This window comes from Fusarium redolens (assembly GCF_020744475.1).
Source record: "Fusarium redolens strain MPI-CAGE-AT-0023 chromosome Unknown BKA55scaffold_8, whole genome shotgun sequence".
NCBI lineage: Eukaryota > Fungi > Ascomycota > Sordariomycetes > Hypocreales > Nectriaceae > Fusarium > Fusarium redolens.
In genome coordinates, this window is record NW_025763671.1 from 1,242,745 (window position 1) to 1,268,829 (window position 26,085).

The window sequence follows — 26,085 nt, forward strand, 5'->3', positions numbered from 1 at the left end:
CTTTAGTTTAATGGACTTTCAACAGAGCAACGAAGCGTGCACGGGCCATCAAAGATCCCCGATGCAAGCCTTGCTTGTCAAGCGTCATCGGTCTCATCCCACGTGCTTCTGAAGAAAGTCGAGATTTGGCTGTGCCAACTTGTTCATGACATCAATTGCGTCGCGATTATAGCCGGGAATGGCTTCAAATCCACAGGATGGGCAACCGATGCCCGGCGATAAGACTCTGCATGTCTGGTCGAAGCCCATAGAGCAAAACGAAACTACTACAGTCAACGGCGAACATGGTGCGACACCAACGAATAATAGGCCAACTATTTCAGAGGCCGTTTCTATGATCAAGAAGGATGATTTTACGAATGTTGCGAATACCCCTTGTGCTCGACAAGGTTTCATCACAGGAATAGCATCTGGTGCCGGCATTGGAGGATTGAGGTTCGTCCTCAAAGGTAAGTCGACAATGTTGAACTTCTAGTATAAAGTATGGTCTAAGAAGGAGTAAAGGAAATCCCGGTAGCGCTGCGAACTGGGCTGTTGGAGTATTTGTGCTTGGAAGCATGGCATCATACGAATGGTGCCAGTACCTACGCCGCGAGGAACGTCGACAAATGAAACGACATATTGAGGTGGTGTCGGAGAATAGGAGAGAACAAGCAAGAAAGATCCAAGAGGCAAGACGGGAGCACGACAAGCTGGAGGCTGAAAAGAAGGCGGCAGTAAAGCCATGGTACAAGGTCTGGTGACCATCAGGTTGAGCACATTGCCTCTGCTATGTACTATTATTTGTGTGTAAGAGTATATATCTCGTGGATTGGGTATAGCTTGTAGATAAAATCCCAAGTGCAAAAAAACAAACCTAGACGGCAAGAGCAAGTATATAGAAGTGCTTCCGTGAATTGGGCACCAAATCGTAGTAGTGCTATATGGTCTTTTAGAGACCAGGGTATAAAGCGGTTTGATTAGGCCTTTGATGTATTCGCCAACGATCCCTTCAATTTTCACCAACCATGAATCCCCATGAAAGAACCATGAAATGTGCCGGTAATTAATACGCCGCTTCCTCCAAGCCGCCAGAATAAAAGGGAAAACGCCAAAGGAATCGTTAAAACATCTATAGCGGCCCCCAACGTCCCAACAAGCCTTGGCTCCGAGCCCAATACGCGCCAAATAATAACATTATCCTGTAGTAATCGCAATGTTCGAAGCCTCCGTGTCTGTGAATCTGACCTTTCGCGGCGGTGACTGCTCCTCTGATCTTCCGAACTTGACTCCTGAACCACGACCACGTCGCTGACTGCGTCGTGCTCGTGCCTCGCTCTCCTCTCGTTTGCGATACTCTGCCATCTGCTGTCTCCGCTTCATGGCGCGTGCATGCGCAAGAGCTGGTGTGGGCTTGAAGCCGATACCGTTGATTCCGATACCGTCGTCATCCTCATCATCAGGGTCGTATATGGTGATCTCATCTTCATGCCACGTCAGCGCAGCTCTGACAGGGTCGACAATCTGGACCTCTTCTTCGTCTGGGTCCTCAAAAGGCCGCCTAGAAGGGCGCTTCATGCGAAGTGGCGGCGAGCCCGTTCTCTTCTTGACTCTTGATTTGGACTCGGAAAGTCTGTTGATAGACGGGTATGCATGATGCAGGCTCCCGTGGTTTGCCTTTTGTTGCCGGGATTCTTCGTGGGCGTGACCTTCGGAAGGTTGCAGCGGTTCCTTGGGTGGTAGTACAGCCTTTCCGTCAAGATCGACGACTTCTTGGACAGTTGGAGCTGCATCTGCCTCGCTCATAATCTCATCGGGTTTCTGTCGCTTCCTCATCGACTTATCCTCATCCATGAGATTATCGCTATCTTCGTTGCTGACTGTTGCCCCGCCCCCACTTTCCAGTGCAAGACCACGGAACTTGTGGGCAAGGACCCTTGACCGCGAGCTATCGCTGCCATCTTCTGTGTCTGCTGAAGCTGGGGTTGAAGAAGGGGGAAAGGAAGAAGATAGAGGCTCATGTACAAATGTGAATTGTATAGGGGATGCCCAGGTTTCTTCTCCGCGCTTGCGTTTTGGGGTGCTAGAGGTGTTTGTTGACGCGGTGGCCATAGCCATAGTTCATTGTTTGATAAGTCAGGACCAGGACGAGTCGAGCCGAGTCAGAGCTGAGTATTGTCGAAACCAAAGTCGATAGCTCCAGTTGATAACAATGCCTTGTTGAGGTACGTTGAAGGGAGGATCCGCAGTTTGAGCTGATTTGAGTCTGAACTATCGGTTTTGGTTGCGCAAGCACCACTTGCTATTTGTGACCTTCTGTACCTAACTTGCTTCGCTAGTAGTAAACCAAAAAGGGAAGCGCGAGTGTCAGTGTGACTTGAGGGTATATTCCAATTGGACCTTTTATTTCGTGCTCCGAGAATGAAAATAATAAAAATAATATAGGATTACTGTACTGCATGACTACAAATACAAAGCCAAGTAAGTATCGGGTTCCTAAGAGCCTCGTGATTAACCCGCAAATTCAGCGTCACATTCGGACTTTCGGGTCACGTTCGATCTGGCTGGACTAGCATCATATCGTAGATCTGCCGCTGATCGCCATGTCTCAGATGTTTAGAGCATGATGATTGATACTGTGGCCAAATTGAATGATAATGAAATATAAATATGTACAGTTGTTATATATATGTTTATACTATGTAAAGACCACCTTACGACCAAGTCATCTGATGCCGGATGCGGCGTAGTTTATAACTCCTCCAAATCCATACCAAACGCCATTGTTTCCCCATATCAAACCACCTCAACACCATAATGCCAGATCTCAGGCCACCGTATCCATTCCGTTGTGGCTTTTGTGTATCAGATCTGGCAATAGCGTATTTCCGTTCACTGATTACACTGGTCCTCGCTAAGTCTGATGTGAAAACGAAATGTCCTAGAAGGAATGCTCGCCATGGAAATTCGTGACGAAGATAAAGTCATGACCAAACCAGTTGGTCTGCTGGTAATGAAATATAACATGCCGAGTAAGTTTAGTCTTATACATTGTGAATAGCCTATACCATGTTAGATGACATATCCAATACAGGCTTTGGTATTTTCATAACTTACCCGAAGCATCTTTGCCCTTGCGCCAACGGTATCAATGCCCAGTTGCTGCAAATCCTCGTCTTCTAGACATGAAACTTGAGCCGGAGACATTCCCGACAAGCATCTTTCATACTTGTGCAACCTCAAAGCTCGAAGCCATTTGGCAGCCCATCGAGGGTCTTGAGAGTTATGTGGAAATACTGGCATGATCCATTTCGGCTTTACGGGAGGTTGAATGATGAGTTCTTCTTGTTGCCTCCATAATTCTCGCTTGCGATCTTTGAGTGCCTGGATCATTGGCTCAATCTCTCGCAGACTTGGTAGTTCTGCGATCGAGTGGAGGGCAGATGACCGCTCACTATCGTCCAATACTGAGAACCAAGTTCTGATTATTCCCATCTCGTCTCCAATTTTGCCGTTATCTCTTCCTGGAGAAGAGGCATGATGGTGGAATGAAAGTGAAGCAGAGCTTGAAGTTGGTGAGCCCGAATATGAGCTCGATAGACTAGAAGGATATGAAGACATGATGCTGAAGGCGCGCTGTGTATAGTCCGTAATCGTCAAACAATGTCAAATATCAAGAAAAGAAAAAGAAAGTAAAATCAGAGGATATGTCGCTTTCAAATATTGCACTTGACTTGTAGAGCGCTGACGAGGCTCTCGACAGTCTTGTATGTAGTGGATTGATCTGTGGCGTGGTCGATCTGACGGCGACCGGGGCCGCTTGGAAATAAATCACCTCAGGTCATAAGTTGGTTGGAGCTGGATTGAGCACGTATTTATTAAGGCACTCTCCCAGATGTGAAAAGGCCACCATTCTCGTCTCAGGCCGCCCTGACTTTTTCAACCAACGTTCGATCCCCTATGTAATCACAGATCCATTATGGGCCTTTCTGGTACGGCTTCTCAGCAATCTCGACCAACTCATTCGTGATAGTGGCAAGATATTAACAAAGATAAAGACCATATCTTTCTCTTTTTTCATATGAGTATTCTATGGTGAATGTTGTTGGATTTGGGTGGTGAGAGAGATATGAGCAAGTTATTTTGCCTTCTTGCTCCACTACCGCTCATACGTCAAATGCCGGCCGAGGACTTAGATCGTGATCCCTGTTGAATACTCCTTCACAGAGCTTCAGTACTGGGTTTGAATTACTCGTGACTACCTTGTTTGGGTAAGGCACAACTACTTGAAACATGGTGCCTTGACCTGTATTGTGCTGCTTGATCCCAGCTCAGATATGAGACGATAGTCTCGTAAGTGGACAACATGAGAAACGAGCCACTAGCGACTACCTTGATTCAGATACGGAGGTTCACCTTGATGGCTAAATGCCTTGGTGCAGTCCACCGTAAACGTCCGGGAGAGTTGGCTGTATATTATCACACAAGATCTGTGCCAGTGTGCCACCCTATATCCTCGGAAAACAACTATTTCCCTTGCTACTGTTAAACAAAAGTGACGCTATAAATAAATTACCAAGTTGACTCGCGGATGATGTGCCTGCTGAAATAAACCAACAACTCAAAATTGAGATACCGCTTACTTACCTCAGGTTAGTAGGATGCTCCTTACAAGATGTACATATCAAAAGACTTCTAAGGGATATCCAAATACACGCCGTGGACCTCTAATGACTGTGAATTCGATTTCAAAAGTGCTTTTATGGGTATCGCTAAAAACATATTCATCATGCAAAACATGTATATCTCAACTCTGGTCCATGTAGTCCACATGTATTCAGCCACAACAAACTGTGGTCTCCTCAATCCCCTTGGCCTTGTCCTCAGGAGCCGTCAAATCTTCGATATCAATCCTCACAACGAGCCAGTCACAAAAGAACTTGCCCAGACCGGCACCAATAAAAATGCTAATGATAACGTAGCCGTTGAAGTACATGGCCAAAAGCATAATGATGTAAGCTCCAGCAAAAGTAGTAGCGTGGATGAATGCGCGGATGAATTGCTGCAGAGGTGAAGCGCGATATGTAAGTGTTTGGCGTGTGGGAACGACAGCTCCCGTGCAACCTGCGGCAGCGAGGGCAACGCTGTGAGTTGTGGCTTGACGTTGGAAGCCGCGCTGAAGAAGAGCATCGTATTCTTTGCCCATACGCCGGAAGAATTCGACAAGAATAACGAGAAGGATAACGCCGATGCAGGTAGCAGCCATCATACCCTGGTTCTTGATTTGCCATGACGAGGCGAGGAAACATGCATCAATTGTGTTCCAGTTCCACAACATCTGAGGTTGTTAGTTAAGAACAAATTGGTATTTCCTGGTAATCTTACCTCGACCTTACAGGCAGCACCGCTACCGCCCATTCCTCCGTGATCCATGATGAGTTGTTATGTTGATATTTTCACTCGAGTTGAGTAATGGTGGTTGAACGAGGGAGTCGGCAATGGACACTGAACCTAACTTGAACTGCACCAAGGCTATGTAGTTTTGAACCAGAGAGTGGCTGGATGAGGAGATAAGTAAGGCAAATGTCAAGGAGTTGAGGTTCCACTGAGAATGATTGAGCTGGTTCCAAGACTTGTAAGACGGTCGGAGAATTAAGAAGCGACATGCAAGAGCAGAAATAAGGTCAAAGTTTAAGGTTATGCCGAAGGATGAGGGAGATATTAATAACGCGATATTATTCCATCACTCATTCGACCCTTGATAGTACTGTAATACCCAAATCTAGAGCCGGAAAGCTTCAGGTTCTGTCCACATCCCAAGGTTTGCCGAGCTTCGGTGGATTCCCCCGGTGGAGTCGGGTGTCACGACGGCCCCACTATAGAGTGAAGATCCCGGCAAAACGTGCTCATTCCTGCTCAACTCCTCTTGAATAGTCTCTCGTCTGCCTCAGCTTCGTATGTTTCTCTCTATCTCAGGGTATCATTTCTTCATCAGGGCCGTTCCGGCCAATCTCCAAGAGGGTGTTTTGAGCAAGTAATCAGGAAACAATTGCCCGATATGGCCTGGCTCCCGGCGCCAAGTAGACCTTATTATCACTTCGTACCCGATTATCTCGCAGACCTCAAACATGCTCATACTAGGTCGTCAAGACCGTGGCGGCGGTTGGTTCTTCAGTGGAGACTCGACCGATGGGTCGATTCTTATTTGTATCTAATGGCATCACGTCTTTCATTCTACTTTAGTCTTGATACTCAACAGTCATCTCTCTTCATGGTTCGTGACACATGAGATAGCTGTAGATCGCTCATCTGTTGATCTGTTGTCCCGCCAAGTCCATGAGAAACTCAATTGCCTCTTAACATTATCTCTACACCTTCCATAGGCCAGCAGGGCCGTTATAACTTTCACGATGGCGTCTCACAACCAGCTGGATGCTCGCCACATCCAAAACATGAGCGAGGCCAAAACCCTGGAACCTCACTGGGGATATGCTGATCGCGCTCTCCCTTGCACAAACGATAAGGGTTCTTGCGAATATCTCGATCTCGTCTACTATGCCCACGATCTAGGCATGCTCTATTCTGGAATACTCTGGGCTACTATTCTCGCCGTCTTCTTCCTATGGGGTATTCTTCGACATGTCGGCAAACCCTCATCTCCGGCTATCACTCTTGGAGTGAACCCAAAAGCCGGTCTCACAAAGGTCCGCAGCAGTCTCAGCTCGTTTACACGACAATACCTCCTTCCGGATGCTTGCCGGACCATCTTTGGCCGTACCACTCGCTTTCAGGTTGCTGTCATGCTGTCCCTCGTGGGATATCTCACTGTTTGGAGCTTTGTTGGTATGACTTATCAGAAATGGGTCACTCCCGTTAAAGATATGCCCGGAGTCTACAACATTCGCACTACTCTCGGTCCTTGGTCTGACCGAATCGGTATTCTAGCGTATGCCCTGACTCCTCTGTCTGTCCTTTTGGCTAGCAGAGAATCTGTCCTTTCTCTGATCACAGGAGTACCCTACCAGAGCTTCATCTTCCTGCATCGCTGGTTAGGCTATATCATTTTCCTTCAGGGTTCCCTTCATACCATTGCCTGGACTGTCGTTGAGGTCCGTCTGTATCAGCCTCAACCTAAGGTTGCCGCCGAGTGGATCGTCCAGGAATACATGATCTGGGGTGTTGTTGCCATGATTCTGCTACTCCTCATGTTCATTGGAAGTACTCCTTGGGGAATTCGCGTAACAGGATACGAGTTCTTCCGCAAGTCTCACTATGTCCTCGCCATGGTTTACATTGGTGCCTGCTGGGGTCACTGGAAGCAGCTCAAGTGCTTCTTGCTTCCATCACTCCTGTTCTGGTTCGCTGACCGTGGATTCCGACTGCTTCGTACCGCTTATCTGCATTACCATCATCTCCCCTCAGGCAACATGGGCTTCCAAGCTGCTCAAGCTGTTATCACCAGGTTCCCTGACGCTGAGCATGGTGACATTCTTCGATTCGACCTTGAAAACGACCAGGACCCCTGGAAGATTGGACAGCATTACTTCCTCTGTTTCACTGAGAGCAGCATATGGCAATCACATCCCTTCACTCCGATAAATGCTCCTATCGTTGAGAAGGGCATTGTGAAGCACTCGTACATCATGCGCGCCAAGGGCGGTGAAACCAAAAAGATGGCTGAGCTGGTTGCTAATAAGCTCACGGCCTCTGAGAAAGCTACCACTTCTGTCATTCTTACTGGCGCCTATGGTGAGACCACAATGGATCATGTTGCACCTGACACCAATATTGTCTGCGTCGCTGGTGGCACTGGTATCGCCTATGTACTCCCTGTCCTCCTTGAACTCGCACGATCGCCCATCTCCCGAGACCGCAAGATTGAGTTCATCTGGGCCATCCGCCACGCCGCTGACGCTGAATGGATTCGGGAGGAGATGGACCTTCTGCAGCAGGCCCGAAAGGCTCTAAATCTCAAGATCCGCGTCTACGCTACACGAGACTCCAGCAGCAGCTCGAAGCTTGAGGTCGGTGACGAGAAGGATGTCACAGATGCTACCAGGCAAGTCGGTTCATCATCATCGTCAGACGTGATAGAAGAAGGCTGTGCTTGCGGCACCGATATCCCCGTTGCTAAGATCGGAAACGGTATTGTCGACGAGGACCGACATCCTAACCTGCCCAAGCTCATCAACGACTTTGTGAGCAACACCATTACTGGTCCCACGACAGTATTTGCCAGTGGCCCCGGTGGAATGATCAGTGATCTTCGCACGATTGTGGCTGGGTGCAACTCAGGCAACAAGGTCTGGAACGGCAACGAGCGATTCGATGTTAAGCTGATTTGTGACGATCGTCTGGAATGGTAGAGTGTCTATGCAAGACCAGGAATGAAGCATTGTTTGGAATTGTGTGATTTGCAACTTTGAGATACCACTCTAGCGACTTGCATTTAGATGGCGTTTTCAGGGCTACAAAAGGGTCGAACGGATAGTTTGTGCATACAGCGTCAAAGTACATACGTGTTGTTCATGAAGAACATCTGAAACTCAAGGATTTGTCTGTGCCTTATAAATTAGCCTATTGTGATACTTGGGCATGATTTCAGTCTCTCAACACATGTGAACAATAACACCGTGGTTGTGGAACCCATGGACTTGAGCTTACCGCGATCATGTTTAAGCTTCACGAGCAACTTTTAGCTCCTTCACAATATTACATTATATGTGTGAAAGCATGGACACAGGCGAACCTTCCTAATTTGTAGGAAACGACATACGTACAGTTTAAGCCTCATGACGATACGCAGTGATAAGTACTGCACAAATAACGAACTACCAAATCATCGCTTACAACCGCACCACTCACTACGTGGTATTAATGGAGCACCCATGACGCACCCCGCACTCAAGTCACCACACACTCGGTCGAGCTGGCCCGAATACCGCCGTCGTCACGTTGTGGGATTCTGGTTCTTCCATATTTGCCATGAAAAGACCCCGCGGCTTATGACTCCGTTTCCATTGGCAGTTTAGCCTGAAGTGTCATGATGGGTCCTCCAACTATCCCATTTATCCCCATATGTAGTCTGCTGCTGGGTGCAGACAATACCAAATAGATAAACCTGGCCGCATCCCAAATCAGCGCATATCCGTTTGTTGTTTACTTGTTCTTTTCGTTCTTTGCTAGGTTGGTTGGTGTGATATAAATCCCACTCAACCCTCATATAACCATCCTTATCAATACTGGTCTTCACGCATATACAAAACGGCTTTAGTGAGATCATCCATCATGGCTGACGCTCCCATTTCTTTCCTGCCCCTTGGCGCCATTATCAAGTCGCTTGTCGTCAACGGCATCAACATTGTTCAGGGCTTCCCTACGCAGGAGGACTATGAGAAGCATAACTCCCCTTATTTTGGCGTGACTGTTGGTCGTGTCGCCAACCGCATTAAGGGTGCTCGCATTGACAGCCTCAATGGTAAGGAAGTTACTCTCGCCGCCAACGATGGACAGAACCATCTTCATGGCGGCAAGGTTGGCTGGAGCAGCCGCGTCTGGGACGGCCCCAAGCCTGTTGGAACTCGCCAAGTTCCAGGTGTAGAGGGACTTGAGGGCGGCGAGAGTGTTGCTTTTACACTTACCAGTGAGGATGGTGACGAGGGATACCCTGGCACCGTCGAAGTCACTGTCACTTACACAACTGGCACACAAAAGGTCGATGGCAAGGAAGTCATCATTCTCGCCATGGAATACGAGGCCAAGCTCGTTGGTGGCGCTGACGAGACCGTCATCAATATGACCAACCACTCTTACTTTAACCCCAGCGGAAAGGAGACTATTGCTGGCACAGATATCACCCTGCCTACAGCCAACTACCTGGCTGTTGGTAGCGATCTTATTCCCACAGGCAAGATCGAGCCTTTCCCTGGTGTCACCGCCAATAAGACCTTCACCCTGGGCCCCCAGGAGCCCAATATCGACCACTGCTTCGTCCTGAACACAGACCCTTCCTCTGTACCTCTGGACACCCGCAACCAGCCCCTCAACCTCAATGTCAAGGCCCATCACTCTGGCTCCGGCGTGAACCTCGAGGTTTACAGCACCGAGCCGACTTTCCAGATCTACACCGGCGCCGGTATTAGCGTGCCTGCCGTCAACGGTCTGCCTGCTCGTGGTGCTCGTGCCGGTTTCTGCTGTGAGCCTGCTCGCTATGTTAACGCTGCCAATGTACCTGAGTGGAAGAACCAGGTCCTGCTCAAGAAGGGTGACACATACGGTGCCAGAACCGTATACAAGGCATGGGCCGATTGAGTTGGATCACAATCTAAAGATAAAAAGGATATCAGCTAAATAGACGCTGTTTCTTAACGCCTAGCTATTGTAAGACAATTGAAGAAAAAAAAAAAACTCAGACCACTGCTATTCCCAGACCTCGTTTTGTATACAGCTTGTCGTGATGCGTCTCGATGTTCCTAAATTACATCCTGTCAATATAGACAGGCGAGTCATAAGCATAGAATACCCATAGGCTTAATCAGAGTCACTGTCATCGTCACCCAAGAACGCCAAATCCGCCCTTGCTCTCTTGCGTCTCGCAGCATACGTTTCCTCTTCGTCCTCTTCGTCATCATTATTCTCGTCTCCATCGTTTTCTTCGGCATCACTACCGCCGCTTTCAACGACCTTGGCACTCTTGCTCTTACTGCGGCTTGCACGACCACGGCCCTCTACACCCCAAAGAGCACTCATTTCCTGCGCAGATTCGACCTCGGCCAGAAGTTCCCGTCTCTCTTTGATTTCGCGCGCCTTCGCCTCTGAGAAGCGGCCGTCCATTCCGATATCAGTGAGCATCTTCCTAAGGTGTCGAATCTTCGCTTTGGCATCATTGCCGTACTTCTTCAGCTCGTTGTGCCAAAGCTTTCTAACACCACACTTCGTAAGCTGGCCCTGCAGTCGCTTGATTTCCTCGGTGTTGGGGTCGTCAGATGTAGTGACTTTCTTTGCGGCAACCTTGGTAGCTTTTGCTGGCTTGCTGCCTGCCTCCTTCTTTTCCTTCTTCTTGCGTTTGGGCTTTACTGGCTCATCGATGACATCAGAATATTCTTCTTCCTCGTCGACAACTGGCTTGTTCTCATCTTCTTTGGAACCCTTCTCTACGTCTTCTGGGTTCTGTGGTTTTGTTGAAGTGGTTGCTTTGTCACTGGTAAGTTCACCATTCTCAGCCTCATCGTCATTCTCCCCCAGTACTTCGGGTTCAGATTTGACCGCATCCACTTCGTCCTCTTCTTCGGATTTAACTACTTTGGACTTGTGTTTTGGTGCTGCTTTCTTTGGCGCCGCTCGTTTTCGCTTCTTCTGGGGTTTCTCCTCTTCGCTGAGATCACTTAATTCGCTCAGTTCGCTGGATACACTGGGCTTAGACTCAAGATCAGATTCAATATCAGACTCCTCTTTCTTGTTTGCCTTTTTTGACTTTGGTTTTGGCTTTGTTTTGGGTTTTGTGATGCGCTTCTGGCGCTTGGGCTTTGGTTGAGGAGATTCAGCATCAGGAGAAGACCGCTTCACACCAGTTTTGTCTTCTCCATCGGAACCTGCATCTTTATTGCTGTCTGGAACCCATCCATCCAGAAGTTTCTCCTAAATACCGTGTAAGTTTATGATATGGACGTCGTTCATAAGCCAAACATACCACTCGCTCCTTGATCAGACTTTTGCTTTTTTGCTTCCACTCCGCATTTGAGAAAAATCCTTCATCGAGGCTTAGATTCTCTTCAGTCTGTTTGCGAACCTTGTTCACAGTGGTTTCGTCTGGTGTAGCTTGATAGACTTGATAAGTGGCATCGAGGAGTGCCTGCTCAATTTCATCTTCCGATGGCGCCATATTTGAGTTTACTCCGAAGTGGTTTTAAATTGATAAATGATATTTGTCGAGGTTACTTGAAAAAACGTGATCTGATGGTTCATGGCATTTCACAATGAGAAGTCGAGTGTTCTGTTTGAGTCGCGTTCAGACGCGACAGGCCAAGAGTGAGCCTGGATGTTTATTGTGGAGACTTCTGTTTGGCGGGGGAGAGCTTCGACCAATGGCAGCTTGTCGCGCTCGTGATGACTCCATTCCTCAGTCGAGGTTGTTACATTCATGAACACAATGGAATTGTCAATGTTTCTCTGTTTTTCGAGGAAACAAAGGCTCACTTAGCCTTGATTTATGCTCGTACGGTGGCTTATTGTATCAAGGTATCTGATATGGACATATATCGAGACTGTTCTCTCTTGAATAGAACCTTTTACCTTGTGGAGTGGCTACTATGATAGGTGTAGCTTGGCGTCTTTAACTCCGGGGCACCCTAGATTTCTTAATGTTTCAACAATCTTACATCATTAACCACCATCAGTTCAAAATGTCAGCTTCACTATCGCCAGAGTGCAATGAGGTTAAGGAGTAAGTTCATTTCACATAATGGATATGAGTTCCATCTTACTGGATTCTAGGCGGTACGATACGTGTTTCTTAAAATGGTACAGCGAAAGTATGTGTCTCGAGCCATGCTGTGGCACTCAGCTAATAATATGTAGAATACCTTCGAGGCCAGGAAAAGGACAACAAGGAATGTGCAGACATGTTCAAGGAATACCAAAACTGTCTTAAGGTACTCTTTACTTAAGGTAAAAGGCTTCTTGTTGCTCACAGCTTACCACAGGTTGCTCTAAAGGATCGAGGTGTGGATAAGTTAGTGGAAGAGGCCCGAGAAGAAAACAAAGAGAATGATCTAAAGCACCTTGGGCCGAGAAGTATGATACTCTCCTACCTCCTATGTCCTTCAACGTACTAATGTTGCTTTTAAGAATAACATATATCGTGTACTGGCGAGCATGGCGTCCCGGAAATGCAGAAAAGATGATTGTTCAGAGTTTAGGCGAATAAGAGCCCCGGATATACCTGATGCATATGTACACTCTCTACTCGACTCCCATATAATTTCTGCTGCTTCGCATCCTCCTCCCCGTTCCATATCTTGCTCCTATCGTTTTTGCCGACCATCGTCATCGCCTTGAAGAGTGCGGAATCAGGCCGCATCCACGTGATCTCGAAATGATGGGTGGCCGGCCCACTGTTAGTTCTTTCGATGTTGCTCTTCAGGGACAGAACAACGTGCAAGGGGAACCAATCAACTCGATCTCTTTCATTGGACTGGCAATGCCTTCTCGAACCTGAGTCCCGTTTCCTTTCGTTAGTTCTGACGCCGATAATCCAGTCTTTTCGTTATTATATAGGACTATCGACCTTGCGAACCTACGGTCAACTTTCGCCTCGTCCCGCCAGCAAACCCACTACGACAGCTTGGCATAGACTATATCTTCTAAGCTTTCACCAGAGGACGGCATGTACTGCCACGAGGAATAGCGCTTCTATGCACCCCTTTTCCATTCTGACGCTCGGCATCTTCGTCGCTGGTTACATTACTGCCCGTTGGGATCTCGTCACTCGCCTCTATGAGCTTGCCATTTTCGCTTGGGAAAACGGTGTTGTCGTGAGTCTTCCATGTCCCTCCTTCTTACGCAACTGTTTACAGGACTAACCTATAACTACATAGACACGCGCAGCAAAAGCTTTTGCTGCACTATCTGTCCTCTTTCTCTCCATTTGCGCCCCGACCGTCTTACTAGCCAGAAAAGAAACGAATCTGGTACGCTCGATTATAACATCCGAAGCCGCTGACAATGGCTAACAATATCTGTTCAGCATCCAAGAGGAACAGGAACTGGTGTCTCCGCGCGGGAACAACTCAGAAGACGTGGTTCATTTTAAGAATATTGTCCTTGTCGACATAGTTGCTTGTCATGGTAGAGCATGATGGGCTGATGAGAGTCTTCTGGCCGACGGACATTCGCAAGTCCGATCGCCCTGGTGTCGTGGTGGGATGGCGCAATTCTATATTGGATGTGTTTGTTGTGGCCATCCTCGAAGATGTCGATGTTTGTTTGGCGCATTGCAATACGACAGCAGGGGTATGCTAACTGTTCCCAGGCACGAAACACCGAATTCCATCTCAAAGCCGGTACTTTATTCCGCAGCGAACTTCACCCAACTAGCCAGATTACCGATATGTGCGGCCATAGCTCAATGCATGTCCTTGGCCTCTCGAATGCCATCGATACAGCCGCAGCAGACCCTTCTTGGTTCTGTGCTACGACGAACTCAAATCCAAGGGAACCAAAAATCACATGCGCCAAGGCCGTCAGCGTACAACTCATTTTATACGATCGCCCTCAGCCCCAGGGGATGCAATATGTATCGCTAAATCCGATTGCACTGGCGCTTGGCCATGATGGCTCCTTGTTAGGCGACACCACAGTGTCAGAAGGGGAACAAGAGACTCGAGAGCGCCAAAAGAAGGAAGAGAAGCGCAAATTAGTTGAGAAGCTCAAGCAGCACACCATTTTCAAACGAGTTCCCTCTGCGCGCGACAGGGCCCTGCCTAAAATCATCAATCAGATAAACTGGTCTTGGGAGCTGGAGAAGACATTGCAGAAAAATGTGGGACGGCTGGGATCAAGACCACGACGAAGCCTTAGTGTGTCTGAGAGGGTTGTTGAGACCGCATCGACAATGCGAAACTATGTCATCCTTCAGTTGTGGACATGGTTTACGCTCTATCTTTTCCCTACTATACGCAAGGCCTTTGTTCTTGTTCTTATGGGTCACCGCGTTGTAGCAGAGATGCTGCTCTTGCTGCTTGAATTCCGGGCCAAGCCTGGTTATGCAGCTCTGAAAGATATATCGGCTACAGCACAACAAGTTGAGATACGACTACAACAGTTTTGCTATTGGCCGATGCAGTATATGACATTGCGACAACGGAAAAACAACTGGGCCAGTGTTACTACTAGCCATCCAGATTATATCCGTTTCTATAACAGCTTATGGCTTGTTGCCAACGATGTCATCATCGGAATTGCTCTGGGTTCATACATAATTGAGAATGCAGACTGGGTTGCTGAGCAAATCGGGGACTTACTCCAAACCTACACTGTAGACGCACTTCAGAGCAGCATATCATGGCTTATGGGCTGGCCAGCTGGTCTCAAGCTCAATGGTGAACTGGCAGCGTTCTTGGGAGATTTGTTCCTTTGGGTCATCGATTACTGGTCTAGTGAGTCTTGGGAAGCCCCTCAACCATCCATACCTTTCCTGACTAAAAGTTATAGGTTGTATCGAGACTTTGACACCAGCATTGCCCCAGATGGTGTGGTTCATAGGGTTCTCCTCCTTTGCCGGAGCCAGCATGCCAATTGCCATGTTCTCTGATATGCTTTCCACCCTGACTATTCACATCTACTCGTTCTACCTAGCATCCGGGCGGATATATCATTGGCAACTCACCATTCTGCAGTCCCTCTTTCATCTTTTCCGCGGCAAGAAACACAACGTTCTTCGCAACCGTATTGATTCTTGCGACTACGATTTGGATCAACTCCTTGTTGGTACCATCCTCTTTACGCTACTCTTCTTCCTCTTGCCGACAGTTGCCGTCTTCTATCTCAACTTTGCCATCGCAAGGATGGCTATTATCTCTTTAAAGGCTGGCTTCGATACCCTTCTTTCATGTCTAAATCACTTTCCATTGTTTGCACTTATGTTGAGAATAAAAGATCCAAGGAGACTTCCAGGTGGTATACGATTCGAGCTTCGAGATAGCCATGACTATAGGCACGACAAAGCGAACAATGCTGACGGGTTGCCGCCTACATCAGTCATCTATCTCAAGGTGTGTAGTTTCCGATTGCTCGTATGCAAACTAGCACGCTAACACCACTATTAGTCGATTCCTCTGACGTTTCGAATCATGTTCAACCAATACTTCCAGATGGCAAATCGCATTCGAAAGCACTACCTGTCACCTAAAGTCTTCTTCTGCTTGCTGACGGGCAAGTTTGTGCCGCCAATCAACCGCAAGAATTTATATAGCCTACAATACAGCATGTTGCCGGCTCGTCGGGCAACCATCTGGGAGATGTGGAGAGCGTTGAATACAGAGACAAGGCCAACAAAGCGAATGCCGCTGCCTTACATACCACCATTGCCCAATACAGGAAGAAGAACTTCAGCGAATAATGGACGGGCTAGATGAATGATAGACATGAGAATTGCTTGAGTAGTAATGAATAATGGCGAGAATTATCATTGAGTTTTATAGAGAATTGCTGTGAAAGTGAAAGGTCGGGATAGTCAACTGAGAGACAGCCAGATCTGGTAATTGGGCATCGATCAAAGAATCGAGACCTAATTTTGGTGTTACACCATTTTCAGGAATCAAAAGTCCCTGCGGGCATCTGTTCTGACTCGTATCGTGCAAGTAATCTGGTGATCGTCATGAACTGCAAGTTTTGATCAGGCAAAGGCAAAGGCACTCGTCACACCGTAAATCGGCTATGCCGTTCGGTTGCAGTTGCTTCCATCCTCTAATCTTACACGCGTGAAATATCACAGGAACTTTCATTATTCCAACTCCACCTCTCCGGATTCACGGCCCTCGTAGGCCCCAAATCGTACCTAGTAAGGCAAGGTACCGTAAGGTCGGTTACCTTACTTTACCTACTACGCACTTAGTATAGTAGTAGGTACAGTCCATACGACTTGGCCGTCATGCTGTACCTGCTTTCTTTTGTGTCTGAGCAAGTCGGGCTGAAAATGATCAAACTTAGGTACCCGGTAAACCACCACAATACCCCATAGATTGACTTGGTTAGTTACCATAAAGACCTCTCAGGCCAAAGCCCACGACATTCGCATTGCTTTCGTCTCAGAAGTGGTTACCCAATGATGTAACATTCCCCAATGCTCAACACCACCATTGTTCCCCACGCTGCATGGCGTTGAACTATGTAAGATAAGGCTCAACGACCCCCAGACCCTTAAAACGTCAACCTTGTTTTCTCCTCGGCGGAGACCAGAAGAAGTTGATAAGTTACGGCATACGATTGCTGTGTTCGAAAACGTCTTCGCAGACTGACAATGACGACAAGCTTGTTGATGGTTGGCTGGCGATGTGACTTACAGGACACCAATAGACAGGGTCTAACAAGATCTTGTCAGAATCTCCAAGGGTCCCCTCTAAAGTCTTGATGTACTACATAGGCTTCTCGGCTTCCTGATCGGCCCACTCCAACAACGAGTGGACGACGTTCTCAGGTGTTCTCCAATTCTTCATCGCTTTCCTCAACTTGGAGAACAGGCATTGACCCACCATAGTCAAGGTCCAGAACCCTCTCCAAGTCTCTCCACCATACTATTAACGAAGTACGGTCAACCCCAGCTCTCAAGGATTGAACGATTTATAGTGGTGCCACCGTTTGGCAACAACACCACGCTTGCAGCACACTTAACACCTCGTCCTCGTCGTCTCACGCCTTGTGACGCCCGCCAATTTCTCACTAACGAATACCTGTCCTGCCGAACCATCCACCAATTCATCCCGTCCATCCATCTCGAACAGACTATCCCCCAACCGCTCAGGGCAGGCTACTCCACTCATCACCAACGTTCAACAGCGTCTTCCCATTCTCGTTGGCCCCATCAGGCGGCATTGACGTCACTACCAGCTGCTGGTTCGACTACACCTCAAATCGTGACCCTGAAGGCTGAAGAAGCATTATTAAAGTCGTACGGAGACGAGGGGTAGCAGTGCAGCATTCTGGGGTAGGAGAAACTAGAGGCGCATATTGGCATCACCTGCTGCGGCTTATTTCACTTCCTGGTAAGTGATTGACACTTTTTATCGGGCTCTTAATACTGTCATGCATATATATCTCCAAGCCTGGAGTGATCATCCTCGGCCCAGAGTTCCTTTGCTACGTCCTCATCAGAGTGTGACATTGGTTTCCCAGTTCTCTGATTCATAACCTATTGTTGTCATAGGTCAATTGCACTACTATTCCCATTCGCCTGATTATGTCTGCGTCCGTATAAAGTCATTCTCGTCCGCTTTCTCATTCCTTCTGTTGCATCATCTTTCACATTTCTTCCAAGCAGAGCTTATAGAAGGGTACTCAAACTAGCAACTCATATTGACACTGTTCGTTATGGAAACACAGGTTCAAAGAGCAACTCATCCACACGACCCTTGGGCTGCCACCCACCAGGTCATTCTTCAATCAGCTACCATGGATCCTAAGCAACGTTTCTATAACCATTTCCTGGAGAGTATTACAGGTGAGAGTGGATGTTTAGGTCTTCAAATCTTCTCCATTGCCTAACCTCCATGTGACGTAGTACTCCAAGACCTGATCGATGAGCTACCATCCGTTGCTAGTGTCGGTGGTGAGCGCCAGGAGGCCATTGATCATATTCTAGCCAGCATCGCCAAGCTACAAAACGAAGTGTCAGATGCTGCCGACTATACTCCTTCTTATGATAGAAAACAGTATTCTGAGGTTAGACTGCTGGCTTCTTTGACACGCGGCTTCGACTAATATTCACATGCTCGGAAGACCATCAAGACCCTCCAGGACAAGCTGAACGAGACCCTGACCAAAATCACACCAAAGCCAAAATTCCAGTTTCGTCGTAAGACTGACCACGTTGATATGGGCGCTCCTGAGAACGACCCTCGTCTTAGTCCTGGAAGTCATTCTCGAACCAAGCATGACACGACCATTGCGTCCAACATCGCCAATCCTCCCTCGGTGAGAAAAGAAGACACTCTCAGTGAATTACCGTCCAAGGATACGTACAAAAATTATAATGAAGAGATGGCTCGACCCAGCGCATCTTCCCTTCGTAAGCCCAGCTTCTCGGCGGCCAAGAATATTAGCATTTCGAATCATTCAGGGCTACACATTATTCTACCGTCTTCGGCGTCCCGTGCCACCTCTTCGGGCAGTCTCACTGATCTCAAGGGTTGTATTATCGACATGTCTATCCCAACATCCTCGGGCTCAGCATTCCCTGGCCTCGCTATTAAGAACGTGTCCAAGAGCCTCATCATCGGGGGTCGCGTTAGCGGCGCAGTCCATATCACAGGAGTGTCTGACAGCACTATAGTTGTTGTGGCCAGGCAAGTGCGGATTCATGAGTGCAGTAACGTTGATATCTACCTGCACTGTGGAAGCCATCCTATTATTGAGGACTGCTCTGGCATGCGATTTGCACCGCTGCCCAAGGTCTATGTAAGATGTGATCTTCAATATTCGAATAGCCCGACTGACAAGTGCATAGATGACAGACGCTGAGGAGCCTGACGAAAACCAGTGGGATCAGGTCGATGACTTCAAGTGGCTCAAGGCTGGTCACAGTCCTAACTGGACCACTCTGTCAGAAAACGAGAGGCTCAGTGATGACATTTGGAGATCTGTCGTCCCCGGCCAGCCTGGTGTCAGTGTGGAGGAGTCCTTGAAGAAGCTGGGCATTCCACGGAGGTGACGATCATGATGAACACTTAAAGGATGAGCCTCTTACCCAGCCGTGAGCCCTATGCCCGCGGGATTACGTAGAATGTAACGCGCAATTATGAATTCTTTTGTTTTATACAAAACTCCAAACACCCTGCTGATGAACCAAGATGACAACCCCGCTAAAAATAAGCCCCAAGAACATAGGTGACTCATCATAATTCAAATACCGGTCATCCATCATGACTCCATCTTGTCGCCAGCGCTGACCTCGTCTTTTCGATCTCTTCCAGTGGCTTCGTCTCTTAGTCGTTGGAGTAATGCTCGTTGTTTCTCGATGCGATGTTCAAGGTCACGGATCTCATCGTTCTGTTCAGTGATGGATCGGTCCATGTCCGGGAGCTCGCGGACCTGCGCGCGAGCACGCTGCAGCTTGTGTTTCAGGCCATCGGTTGCTCCAGGGACATCTTTGAAAGACAATGTAGGTCCAGGGGCGTTGTGGCCTGTGGTCCCCGGTGCAGGCTCGGTAGTGATTCCAGCCGACGACTGAATACCGGCGCGGACGCGGGCGAGGACGAGGGAGAGCTCGGAAAGGGCGTCTAGAGTATCTGGAGAGAACGTGGGCGGGAGGGCCAATGGGTGTGGGCCAGATGCAGATGCAGGCGCAGATGCAGATGATGGAGACATGGTCTGTCGTTTTATGATATGACTCGATTCTGCTTTGACCGCTTGAAGGCTCGCTCGGGAAGGGTGGTGAGAGAGAATCAGGCGAGGTAGGTGTGGATGCGGTGTAGTATGATGTTGACAGGTAGTTCAAGGTGAGAGATGCGGACGGTGTCGTATCTCTATTACATACAGCTCGGGGAAATAGGCCGAGTGGATTCCTTCAGCCTTGCATAAAAGGCCGTAATAGCGTCGAGGTTTATCGCAGATGGTGGTGGGCAAATGGAAAAGATCGATTGGGGCCGATGGGCCGTTTTGTTGTTGGGTTGACGGTCCGAAAGAGATGGAAAAAAGGTCAAAGGCTGACAGTGTGATCTCATCATTGTACGGTATAACACGGGCTCTTGTAGTGAGTGCGCATAGTGCGGATACAAATCATGGCTGGTGAGTGACATGACATAAACCCCCACCACTACAACGTGTTTCCCTGCAAAATCATCTGTCGTGTCTGGGCCCATCAAATCACGCATCATTTCTTTTACTCAAGACAGGCCCAAGTTACTCTCCGTCTTATCCTTATCTTACTAGAGCCTCTTCTTTATACCTCGTCTATTTCTTCTTCTTTTTCCCTGATCCCCTTCTTCTTTCCTTTCATTGCTTCAGTGCAAGAAAAAAAACCCAACAAACAGTAGTCATCATGTCTAAGACTGATCAAAAAGCCTGCCTCAGTACGTCGTCATGCCCCGCCCCCTCCAATTTCCAACAAACCCATTTTCATGCCCCGCGATCGCGATAGCAACAGTGCTGCAATGGCTCGTTATCCTGAGCAACGTTCGAAGACGACTACTCTCGTCGCTCAGGAATTGCCAATTGCGTCGCGGCCAGATTGGATTGTTACATTGTGTTTTGTCCTCATATACTTGGAATTGGCCTGGCTAATTATGTTGTTTTTGCATTCTTATAGTCGTCATTGACGGTTGGGGCATTCCCTCTGCCGACAGCCCCAAAGATGGCGATGCCATCACCAACGCCAAGACCCCCGTCATGGACGCTCTTTACAAGGACTCTAAGGGTTACACTGAGCTCGAGGCCTCATCGCTAGCGGTGGGACTTCCCGAGGGTCTCATGGGTAACTCTGAGGTCGGACACTTGAACATCGGTGCTGGTCGCGTTGTGTGGCAGGATGTTGTCCGAATTGACCAGACCATCAAGAACGGCCAGCTGAGCCAGAACGATGTTATTAAGAAGACCTTCCAGAGCGCTGCTGCTGGAAACGGCCGACTACACCTCTGCGGTCTTGTCTCCCATGGTGGTGTGGTAAGTCATATCATATTCAAATCCTTTTTTCTACTATCAGTCACTTACACCAGAGCAGCACGCCAAGCAAACCCACCTCTACGCCCTCCTCAAGGCCGCCAAGGAGTTTGGTGTGCCCAAGGTCTTCATCCACTTCTTCGGTGATGGCCGTGACACCGACCCCAAGTCCGGCGCTGGCTATATGCAGGAGCTTGTTGATACTGCTAAGGAGATTGGCATCGGTGAGATCGGTACCGTTGTTGGCCGATACTTTGCCATGGACCGCGACAAGCGCTGGGACCGCCTCGAGATTGCCCTAAAGGGTCTTGTCCTTGGTGAGGGTGAGGCCTCTGAGGATCCCGTTGCTACCGTCAAGGCTCGATATGAGCGCGGCGGTGATCTTGATAGGGATGAGTTCCTCACTCCCATCATTGTTGGTGGCGATGAACGCCGCATCAAGGGTAAGTTCATTTTAAAATAGTTACGTTTCATAAGCAACCTCTAACAACCGTATAGATGACGATACCGTCTTCTTCTTCAACTATCGATCCGACCGTGTCCGCCAGATCACCCAACTTCTTGGCGATGTTGATCGATCTCCTCTTCCCGACTTCCAGTACCCCAAGATCAAGCCCCTTGTCACCATGACTCAGTACAAGGTTGACTACCCCTTCGAGGTTGCTTTCAAGCCCCAGCATATGGGCAACGTCCTCGCCGAGTGGTTGGGCAAGCAGAACGTTGAGCAGGTCCACATTGCTGAGACCGAGAAGTACGCTCACGTCACCTTTTTCTTCAACGGTGGTGTTGAGAAGGTCTTCCCTCTCGAGACCCGCGATCAGTCCCAGGATCTGGTCCCTTCCAACAAGTCCGTCGCTACCTACGATCTTGCCCCTGAGATGTCTGCAGATGGTGTTGCCGACCAGGTCGTCAAGCGTCTGGGTGAGCAGAAGTTCCCCTTTGTCATGAACAACTTTGCCCCTCCTGACATGGTTGGTCACACTGGTGTCTACGATGCTGCTGTCATCGGTTGTGAGGCCACTGACAAGGCCATTGGCAAGATTCTCGAGGCCTGTAAGAAGGAGGGCTACGTCCTCTTTATCACTGCCGATCACGGCAACGCTGAGGAGATGAAGTTCCCTGACGGCAAGCCCAAGACCAGCCACACCACAAACAAGGTGCCCCTTCTCATGGCCAACTACCCCGAGGGCTGGAGCCTCAAGAAGACTGACGAGGGTGTCCTCGGTGATGTTGCCCCTACCGTCCTTGCTGCCATGGGTCTGCCTCAGCCCGAGGAGATGACTGGCAAGTCTCTTCTCCAAAAAGCCTAATAATTATGACCATGATGAAAAAATTGTACCTAAAATACAGAGTCCCTAGGGATGGTGTAGCAGTAGTGGATGTGGCATTAGCGATTTGTGGGTTGTTGGTTATTGTTGCGCGTGAGTCGATGCAATGACTCTGGAGTTGAGGATTGAAGGGTTAGAAGTTATGCTGGATTGTATAGACATAGAGTCGGAAGTCTAAAAAAGTAAAACGATCAGCAATAGAGACGAACAACATTGTTTCTCAGATTCCTGCCTGCCTCCATACTAATGTCAAGTAAATTAGTCCACCATGAAACCTTCTATAGAATCGACTGATAGAACACCAGTGTTAGAAGGGGCAGATCAAGGCACTGATAAATGAACCCTATCAATACACCGCTTCTGCTTGTTTCCTAATAAAGTCTATATGAGGAAAACAGCATCGAAACACTTATAGCAATTAGTCCAGCCTGTACTGACTAGTACGTTCCCACCAAGGCAATTTTAGTCAGATTTCTTCTGTAAATGAAGTTCGGTTTATGATACAGAAATTGAAATTGGGTAGCCAGTCATCTCGTTAGTTTTAAATAACAATAATACCCTTTCCTGACAACTGGGGATCCAATATGAGCTACTTCATATGTTGACCTAACATATAGGGTAGTACATCGAGAGTGCGAGTGTCATGAATGTTGTTCTGTTGGGCCAAATCATAATTGAATGATAAAAACTAGAACTAAGTACAGGCAGTTCATTTGATGGCACGGGAAGGGTGTTCAAAAAAGAAACATTTCAAAGCATCATGAAACTACTAGGTATGTACCTCTTGCATGATAACGGCTGTATACGATTGACTTGACCCAAGACCGATACGAGCAAGACATACCATTACTCGCTCCAGGCCCGTTCAGGTGGCAACAGCCGAACGTTCTCACCCGCAAGGAGCATGAAGAGGCTGTTGTAGAGCCACTGTGAAGTTGTTGTGAGAACGAACACTAGCGAGTTATAGTCTGCTGTAGCGAATACTGGACCAGATTTTCTTAGACCAGGTCGCTGGATGGACACTAACAAGTTGGGCCCATTTCCTAACATGGGAAGCTTCTGAAACGGGCAGTATTCCCATGCAGGCGACCACGTTAGTCTACTATCTGGCAGCAGGGTTTCCGAGGGGCTGTCTCCGAGATTATGGGGAAAGTAACAGCGAAACCAAAAGCAAAGTCCAGTTTTAAGATAATACCCGACTTCCTCGGACTTGACAGGTGAAACGAACGGGAACCGTGGTTGAAGGGGTTATCAGAAGCATATCAAGCAACTTGTCACTCCCATGCTGAAATTGATAAGCTCATACACCAAAAACACAACTAGCCAATGGTGTGTCCAAGGCTGGTGCCGCGAACCAAAAGGGTCAGATCACAGATTGGCTCCCGCATCCTGGGCGATCAAAACCCACAATGCTTCAGATCTGTGCAACCTCACGAGCCACATGCTCTTCTCACTTCATCTCCAATTCGACGATCGCCCAGGGGTTATGCGTGGCTTTAAACAGCAGATGTCTGCTAGGGACGCTCGAACAGCATCCCCAAAACCCTTGTAGGTAGTCAAGGGACACCAGAGGTCCCGCTCCGGCGGCCAAGGGTCACCCGAAAGAGCGAGTTAGCTCACGCATCTAACGCGGGAGCCAAGAGAGGAAGGGGTCCATGTTGGTGTACGTACCAATTCTGGTGACGATCGTGGGAGAATGGCAAGGTCCCGAAGATCGAGCGGAAACAAGCAACAGCCACAGAGTTGAGACCCTCGAGCGAGTGCTAGGTTTGACCTATCGCAAGCGGTGAATAGTCAACGAAGCAGAAACATATGTCTTGCGTCAACCGTAGTGGCTCGTGGCATATGACATGGAGACGCAATGTTTGAGTAATTGATTGTGACGACGGCAGCACTGGCGACTCAATATTCTGTAATACCTTACTTAGACTTCTATGCTGTTCGCGGTAAAGAACTCGCTCCTGTAGCAAAGGCTAGCTAATCATCAAGACAAACATGGAAGCTCAACCATCCGTTGCAAGTGGTCAGGCTGTTTCACAGATCGCGTGCACATCTGTAATGCCTAAAGATTAGCCTCATGGGTCCGTCCCGATAGATCTTGGAGGGCACCAGGGGACTAGGATGCTTGTGCCTCGCCATCGTGGTGTAAGTTAAGATTTCCACGATCTTTGGATAACCGATGCAGTAGTAGAGAGGGATCGATCCGTGAGAAGACAAGATCTCAAGTACTACAACACCAAGATTTGCATCGCATCTCGCGATCCTTCTTGCTGGAGAGGCCAATTGGCCACACCATTTCGCCTACAGTTGATGGTCTTGAACGAATCCACCATTAACCAACACTTCATCCGTTCTAGATCGAGGGGGTAGCCCGGCCAGGAGCGATGCTGACGGTGAACGGGTGATCAACATGGAGATTGTTCAAATCCCCATCATCTAGGAATCGTATTTAGGCACAAGGAGTGAGTCAAGCCTCCAACAAAGATCATACCTCTGGATTTCCTCTTTCCAGGGACTTTGATCGACACTTCTGCAAGAATCAACATCCCACAGGGAACAAGGGATTGGATATTGTTGATGGACCCAAGCCATCTTTGCTCAAGCCTGACCGCGATCCCAGCCGCTGCTGCATGAAGGGTCGTCCCGTAGAGCTCGATCTAAGCTACAACTGCGCTTCCTCGAGATCGAGAAGCTTGAAGCGTCAATCCATCCAATCAGAACATATTCGGTTGCCAAGATCCGAAAGAGGATGTGGCGAGGCGCGATAGAGGTGTATATTGCCACTTGGCAAAGAAATTTTTGCAGGCCTTGAGAATTCGATTCGCACCTCAAAGTTTGGCATCCCATTGCCACGGAGAATTGGGTTTGAGGTGTACATCTGACTGGGATTCATTTTTTGGTGTTGCAGGAACTTCCCCCCTGTCCATTAAGACCTAGACCAAGACACCAAGTGCCTGGCAACAGACGGAGAATCGTCGGGATTGGACGCTTTTATCATCTTTCTGTCAATCTCGTGACTCTCCTCAGAAAACCCGGTATAAACCTTAAATCCATGGCATCAAACACCATCACAATATTCTTGTTTCCATCCGTCGCTCATTACGTATTGGGCGAAAACAAGGAATCGAGATTCTGTCCGTAATGGAAACCATTCGAAATGTTCCAAGCAGGGCGCTCAGGGGACTTGACCTTGCAAGGACCCTGGATTTTCCTCACTGGGATGACGGATCGACGTCACATGGCAAATGATCTGCAAACCAGAGTCTCAGTTGATGACAGGTTTTTAGGGGTCTTTGGCGACTGTATCGTGTCACATCGCACGCGGAAATGGCCCCAATCTCTACTCTGAGCATGTTAGTCTGCTGTGAACTGCAACAGGAAATTATTACGCAGAGGCATCACGAAATTG

General features: G+C 48.4%; 11 protein-coding genes across 11 annotated transcripts; 6 read left to right on the forward strand and 5 right to left on the reverse strand.

The window, feature by feature from the left end:
* Positions 1 to 178: 178 nt before the first annotated feature.
* On the forward strand, positions 179 to 743 carry BKA55DRAFT_512568 (uncharacterized protein; the record flags this gene model as incomplete). Its single annotated transcript, XM_046187821.1, has 2 exons — positions 179 to 449; positions 505 to 743. 2 exons carry the CDS (start codon positions 179 to 181, stop codon positions 741 to 743), a joined length of 510 nt encoding a protein of 169 aa, XP_046049362.1.
* Positions 744 to 1,176: 433 nt separating this feature from the next.
* Positions 1,177 to 2,091, reverse strand: BKA55DRAFT_512526 (uncharacterized protein; the record flags this gene model as incomplete). The annotated part of the gene is made up of 1 exon (XM_046187814.1): positions 1,177 to 2,091. The coding sequence occupies one exon, from the start codon at positions 2,089 to 2,091 to the stop codon at positions 1,177 to 1,179; it is 915 nt and encodes a 304-aa protein (XP_046049363.1).
* Positions 2,092 to 2,651: 560 nt separating this feature from the next.
* BKA55DRAFT_568623 (uncharacterized protein) lies at positions 2,652 to 3,866 on the reverse strand. Its single transcript, XM_046192845.1, has one exon. The coding sequence runs from the start codon at positions 3,598 to 3,600 to the stop codon at positions 3,052 to 3,054; it is 549 nt and encodes a 182-aa protein (XP_046049364.1). The 5' UTR covers positions 3,601 to 3,866; the 3' UTR covers positions 2,652 to 3,051.
* Positions 3,867 to 4,703: 837 nt separating this feature from the next.
* BKA55DRAFT_663896 (Ctr copper transporter family-domain-containing protein) lies at positions 4,704 to 5,805 on the reverse strand. The gene is made up of 2 exons (XM_046197678.1): positions 5,365 to 5,805; positions 4,704 to 5,317 (listed from the first exon to the last, which is right to left on the reverse strand). The coding sequence occupies exons 1-2, from the start codon at positions 5,410 to 5,412 to the stop codon at positions 4,817 to 4,819; spliced, it is 549 nt and encodes a 182-aa protein (XP_046049365.1). The 5' UTR covers positions 5,413 to 5,805; the 3' UTR covers positions 4,704 to 4,816.
* Positions 5,806 to 5,899: 94 nt separating this feature from the next.
* Positions 5,900 to 8,796, forward strand: BKA55DRAFT_568626 (ferric reductase like transmembrane component-domain-containing protein). Its single transcript, XM_046192846.1, has 2 exons — positions 5,900 to 8,537; positions 8,644 to 8,796. Exon 1 carries the CDS (start codon positions 6,390 to 6,392, stop codon positions 8,343 to 8,345), a length of 1,956 nt encoding a protein of 651 aa, XP_046049366.1. The 5' UTR covers positions 5,900 to 6,389; the 3' UTR covers positions 8,346 to 8,537; positions 8,644 to 8,796.
* A 471-nt stretch (positions 8,797 to 9,267) lies between these two features.
* Positions 9,268 to 10,290, forward strand: BKA55DRAFT_539616 (galactose mutarotase-like domain-containing protein; the record flags this gene model as incomplete). The annotated part of the gene is made up of 1 exon (XM_046190159.1): positions 9,268 to 10,290. One exon carries the CDS (start codon positions 9,268 to 9,270, stop codon positions 10,288 to 10,290), a length of 1,023 nt encoding a protein of 340 aa, XP_046049367.1.
* A 219-nt stretch (positions 10,291 to 10,509) lies between these two features.
* On the reverse strand, positions 10,510 to 11,860 carry BKA55DRAFT_512468 (uncharacterized protein; the record flags this gene model as incomplete). Its single annotated transcript, XM_046187809.1, has 2 exons — positions 10,510 to 11,616; positions 11,669 to 11,860. 2 exons carry the CDS (start codon positions 11,858 to 11,860, stop codon positions 10,510 to 10,512), a joined length of 1,299 nt encoding a protein of 432 aa, XP_046049368.1.
* A 520-nt stretch (positions 11,861 to 12,380) lies between these two features.
* On the forward strand, positions 12,381 to 16,112 carry BKA55DRAFT_512191 (N-acetylglucosaminyl transferase component-domain-containing protein; the record flags this gene model as incomplete). The annotated part of the gene is made up of 11 exons (XM_046187784.1): positions 12,381 to 12,421; positions 12,472 to 12,509; positions 12,556 to 12,629; positions 12,681 to 12,771; positions 13,197 to 13,200; positions 13,385 to 13,511; positions 13,575 to 13,667; positions 13,831 to 13,956; positions 14,009 to 15,134; positions 15,190 to 15,749; positions 15,804 to 16,112. 11 exons carry the CDS (start codon positions 12,381 to 12,383, stop codon positions 16,110 to 16,112), a joined length of 2,589 nt encoding a protein of 862 aa, XP_046049369.1.
* Positions 16,113 to 18,144: 2,032 nt separating this feature from the next.
* BKA55DRAFT_511799 (tubulin binding cofactor C-domain-containing protein) lies at positions 18,145 to 19,402 on the forward strand (the record flags this gene model as incomplete). The annotated part of the gene is made up of 4 exons (XM_046187745.1): positions 18,145 to 18,193; positions 18,254 to 18,414; positions 18,472 to 19,149; positions 19,199 to 19,402. 4 exons carry the CDS (start codon positions 18,145 to 18,147, stop codon positions 19,400 to 19,402), a joined length of 1,092 nt encoding a protein of 363 aa, XP_046049370.1.
* A 209-nt stretch (positions 19,403 to 19,611) lies between these two features.
* BKA55DRAFT_511519 (RNA polymerase II transcription mediator complex subunit 9-domain-containing protein) lies at positions 19,612 to 20,058 on the reverse strand (the record flags this gene model as incomplete). The annotated part of the gene is made up of 1 exon (XM_046187716.1): positions 19,612 to 20,058. The coding sequence occupies one exon, from the start codon at positions 20,056 to 20,058 to the stop codon at positions 19,612 to 19,614; it is 447 nt and encodes a 148-aa protein (XP_046049371.1).
* Positions 20,059 to 20,525: 467 nt separating this feature from the next.
* BKA55DRAFT_568642 (BPG-independent) lies at positions 20,526 to 22,901 on the forward strand. The gene is made up of 4 exons (XM_046192847.1): positions 20,526 to 20,762; positions 20,999 to 21,351; positions 21,410 to 21,791; positions 21,847 to 22,901. Exons 1-4 carry the CDS (start codon positions 20,732 to 20,734, stop codon positions 22,656 to 22,658), a joined length of 1,578 nt encoding a protein of 525 aa, XP_046049372.1. The 5' UTR covers positions 20,526 to 20,731; the 3' UTR covers positions 22,659 to 22,901.
* Positions 22,902 to 26,085: the final 3,184 nt, after the last annotated feature.

What these genes read in the sequence shown, in the direction of transcription:
- BKA55DRAFT_568623 (XM_046192845.1), bottom strand. Translation starts at nt 3,600, where the DNA reads ATGTCTTCATATCCTTCTAGTCTATCGAGCTCATATTCGGGCTCACCA.
- BKA55DRAFT_663896 (XM_046197678.1), bottom strand. Translation starts at nt 5,412, where the DNA reads ATGGATCACGGAGGAATGGGCGGTAGCGGTGCTGCCTGTAAGGTCGAG. An exon ending in GTGCTGCCTGTAAGGTCGAG is followed by an intron (nt 5,318 to 5,364) that starts GTAAGATTACCA and finishes TAACAACCTCAG; the next exon opens with ATGTTGTGGAACTGGAACAC.
- BKA55DRAFT_568626 (XM_046192846.1), top strand. Translation starts at nt 6,390, where the DNA reads ATGGCGTCTCACAACCAGCTGGATGCTCGCCACATCCAAAACATGAGC.
- BKA55DRAFT_568642 (XM_046192847.1), top strand. Translation starts at nt 20,732, where the DNA reads ATGTCTAAGACTGATCAAAAAGCCTGCCTCA. An exon ending in TGATCAAAAAGCCTGCCTCA is followed by an intron (nt 20,763 to 20,998) that starts GTACGTCGTCAT and finishes GCATTCTTATAG; the next exon opens with TCGTCATTGACGGTTGGGGC. An exon ending in TTGTCTCCCATGGTGGTGTG is followed by an intron (nt 21,352 to 21,409) that starts GTAAGTCATATC and finishes ACACCAGAGCAG; the next exon opens with CACGCCAAGCAAACCCACCT.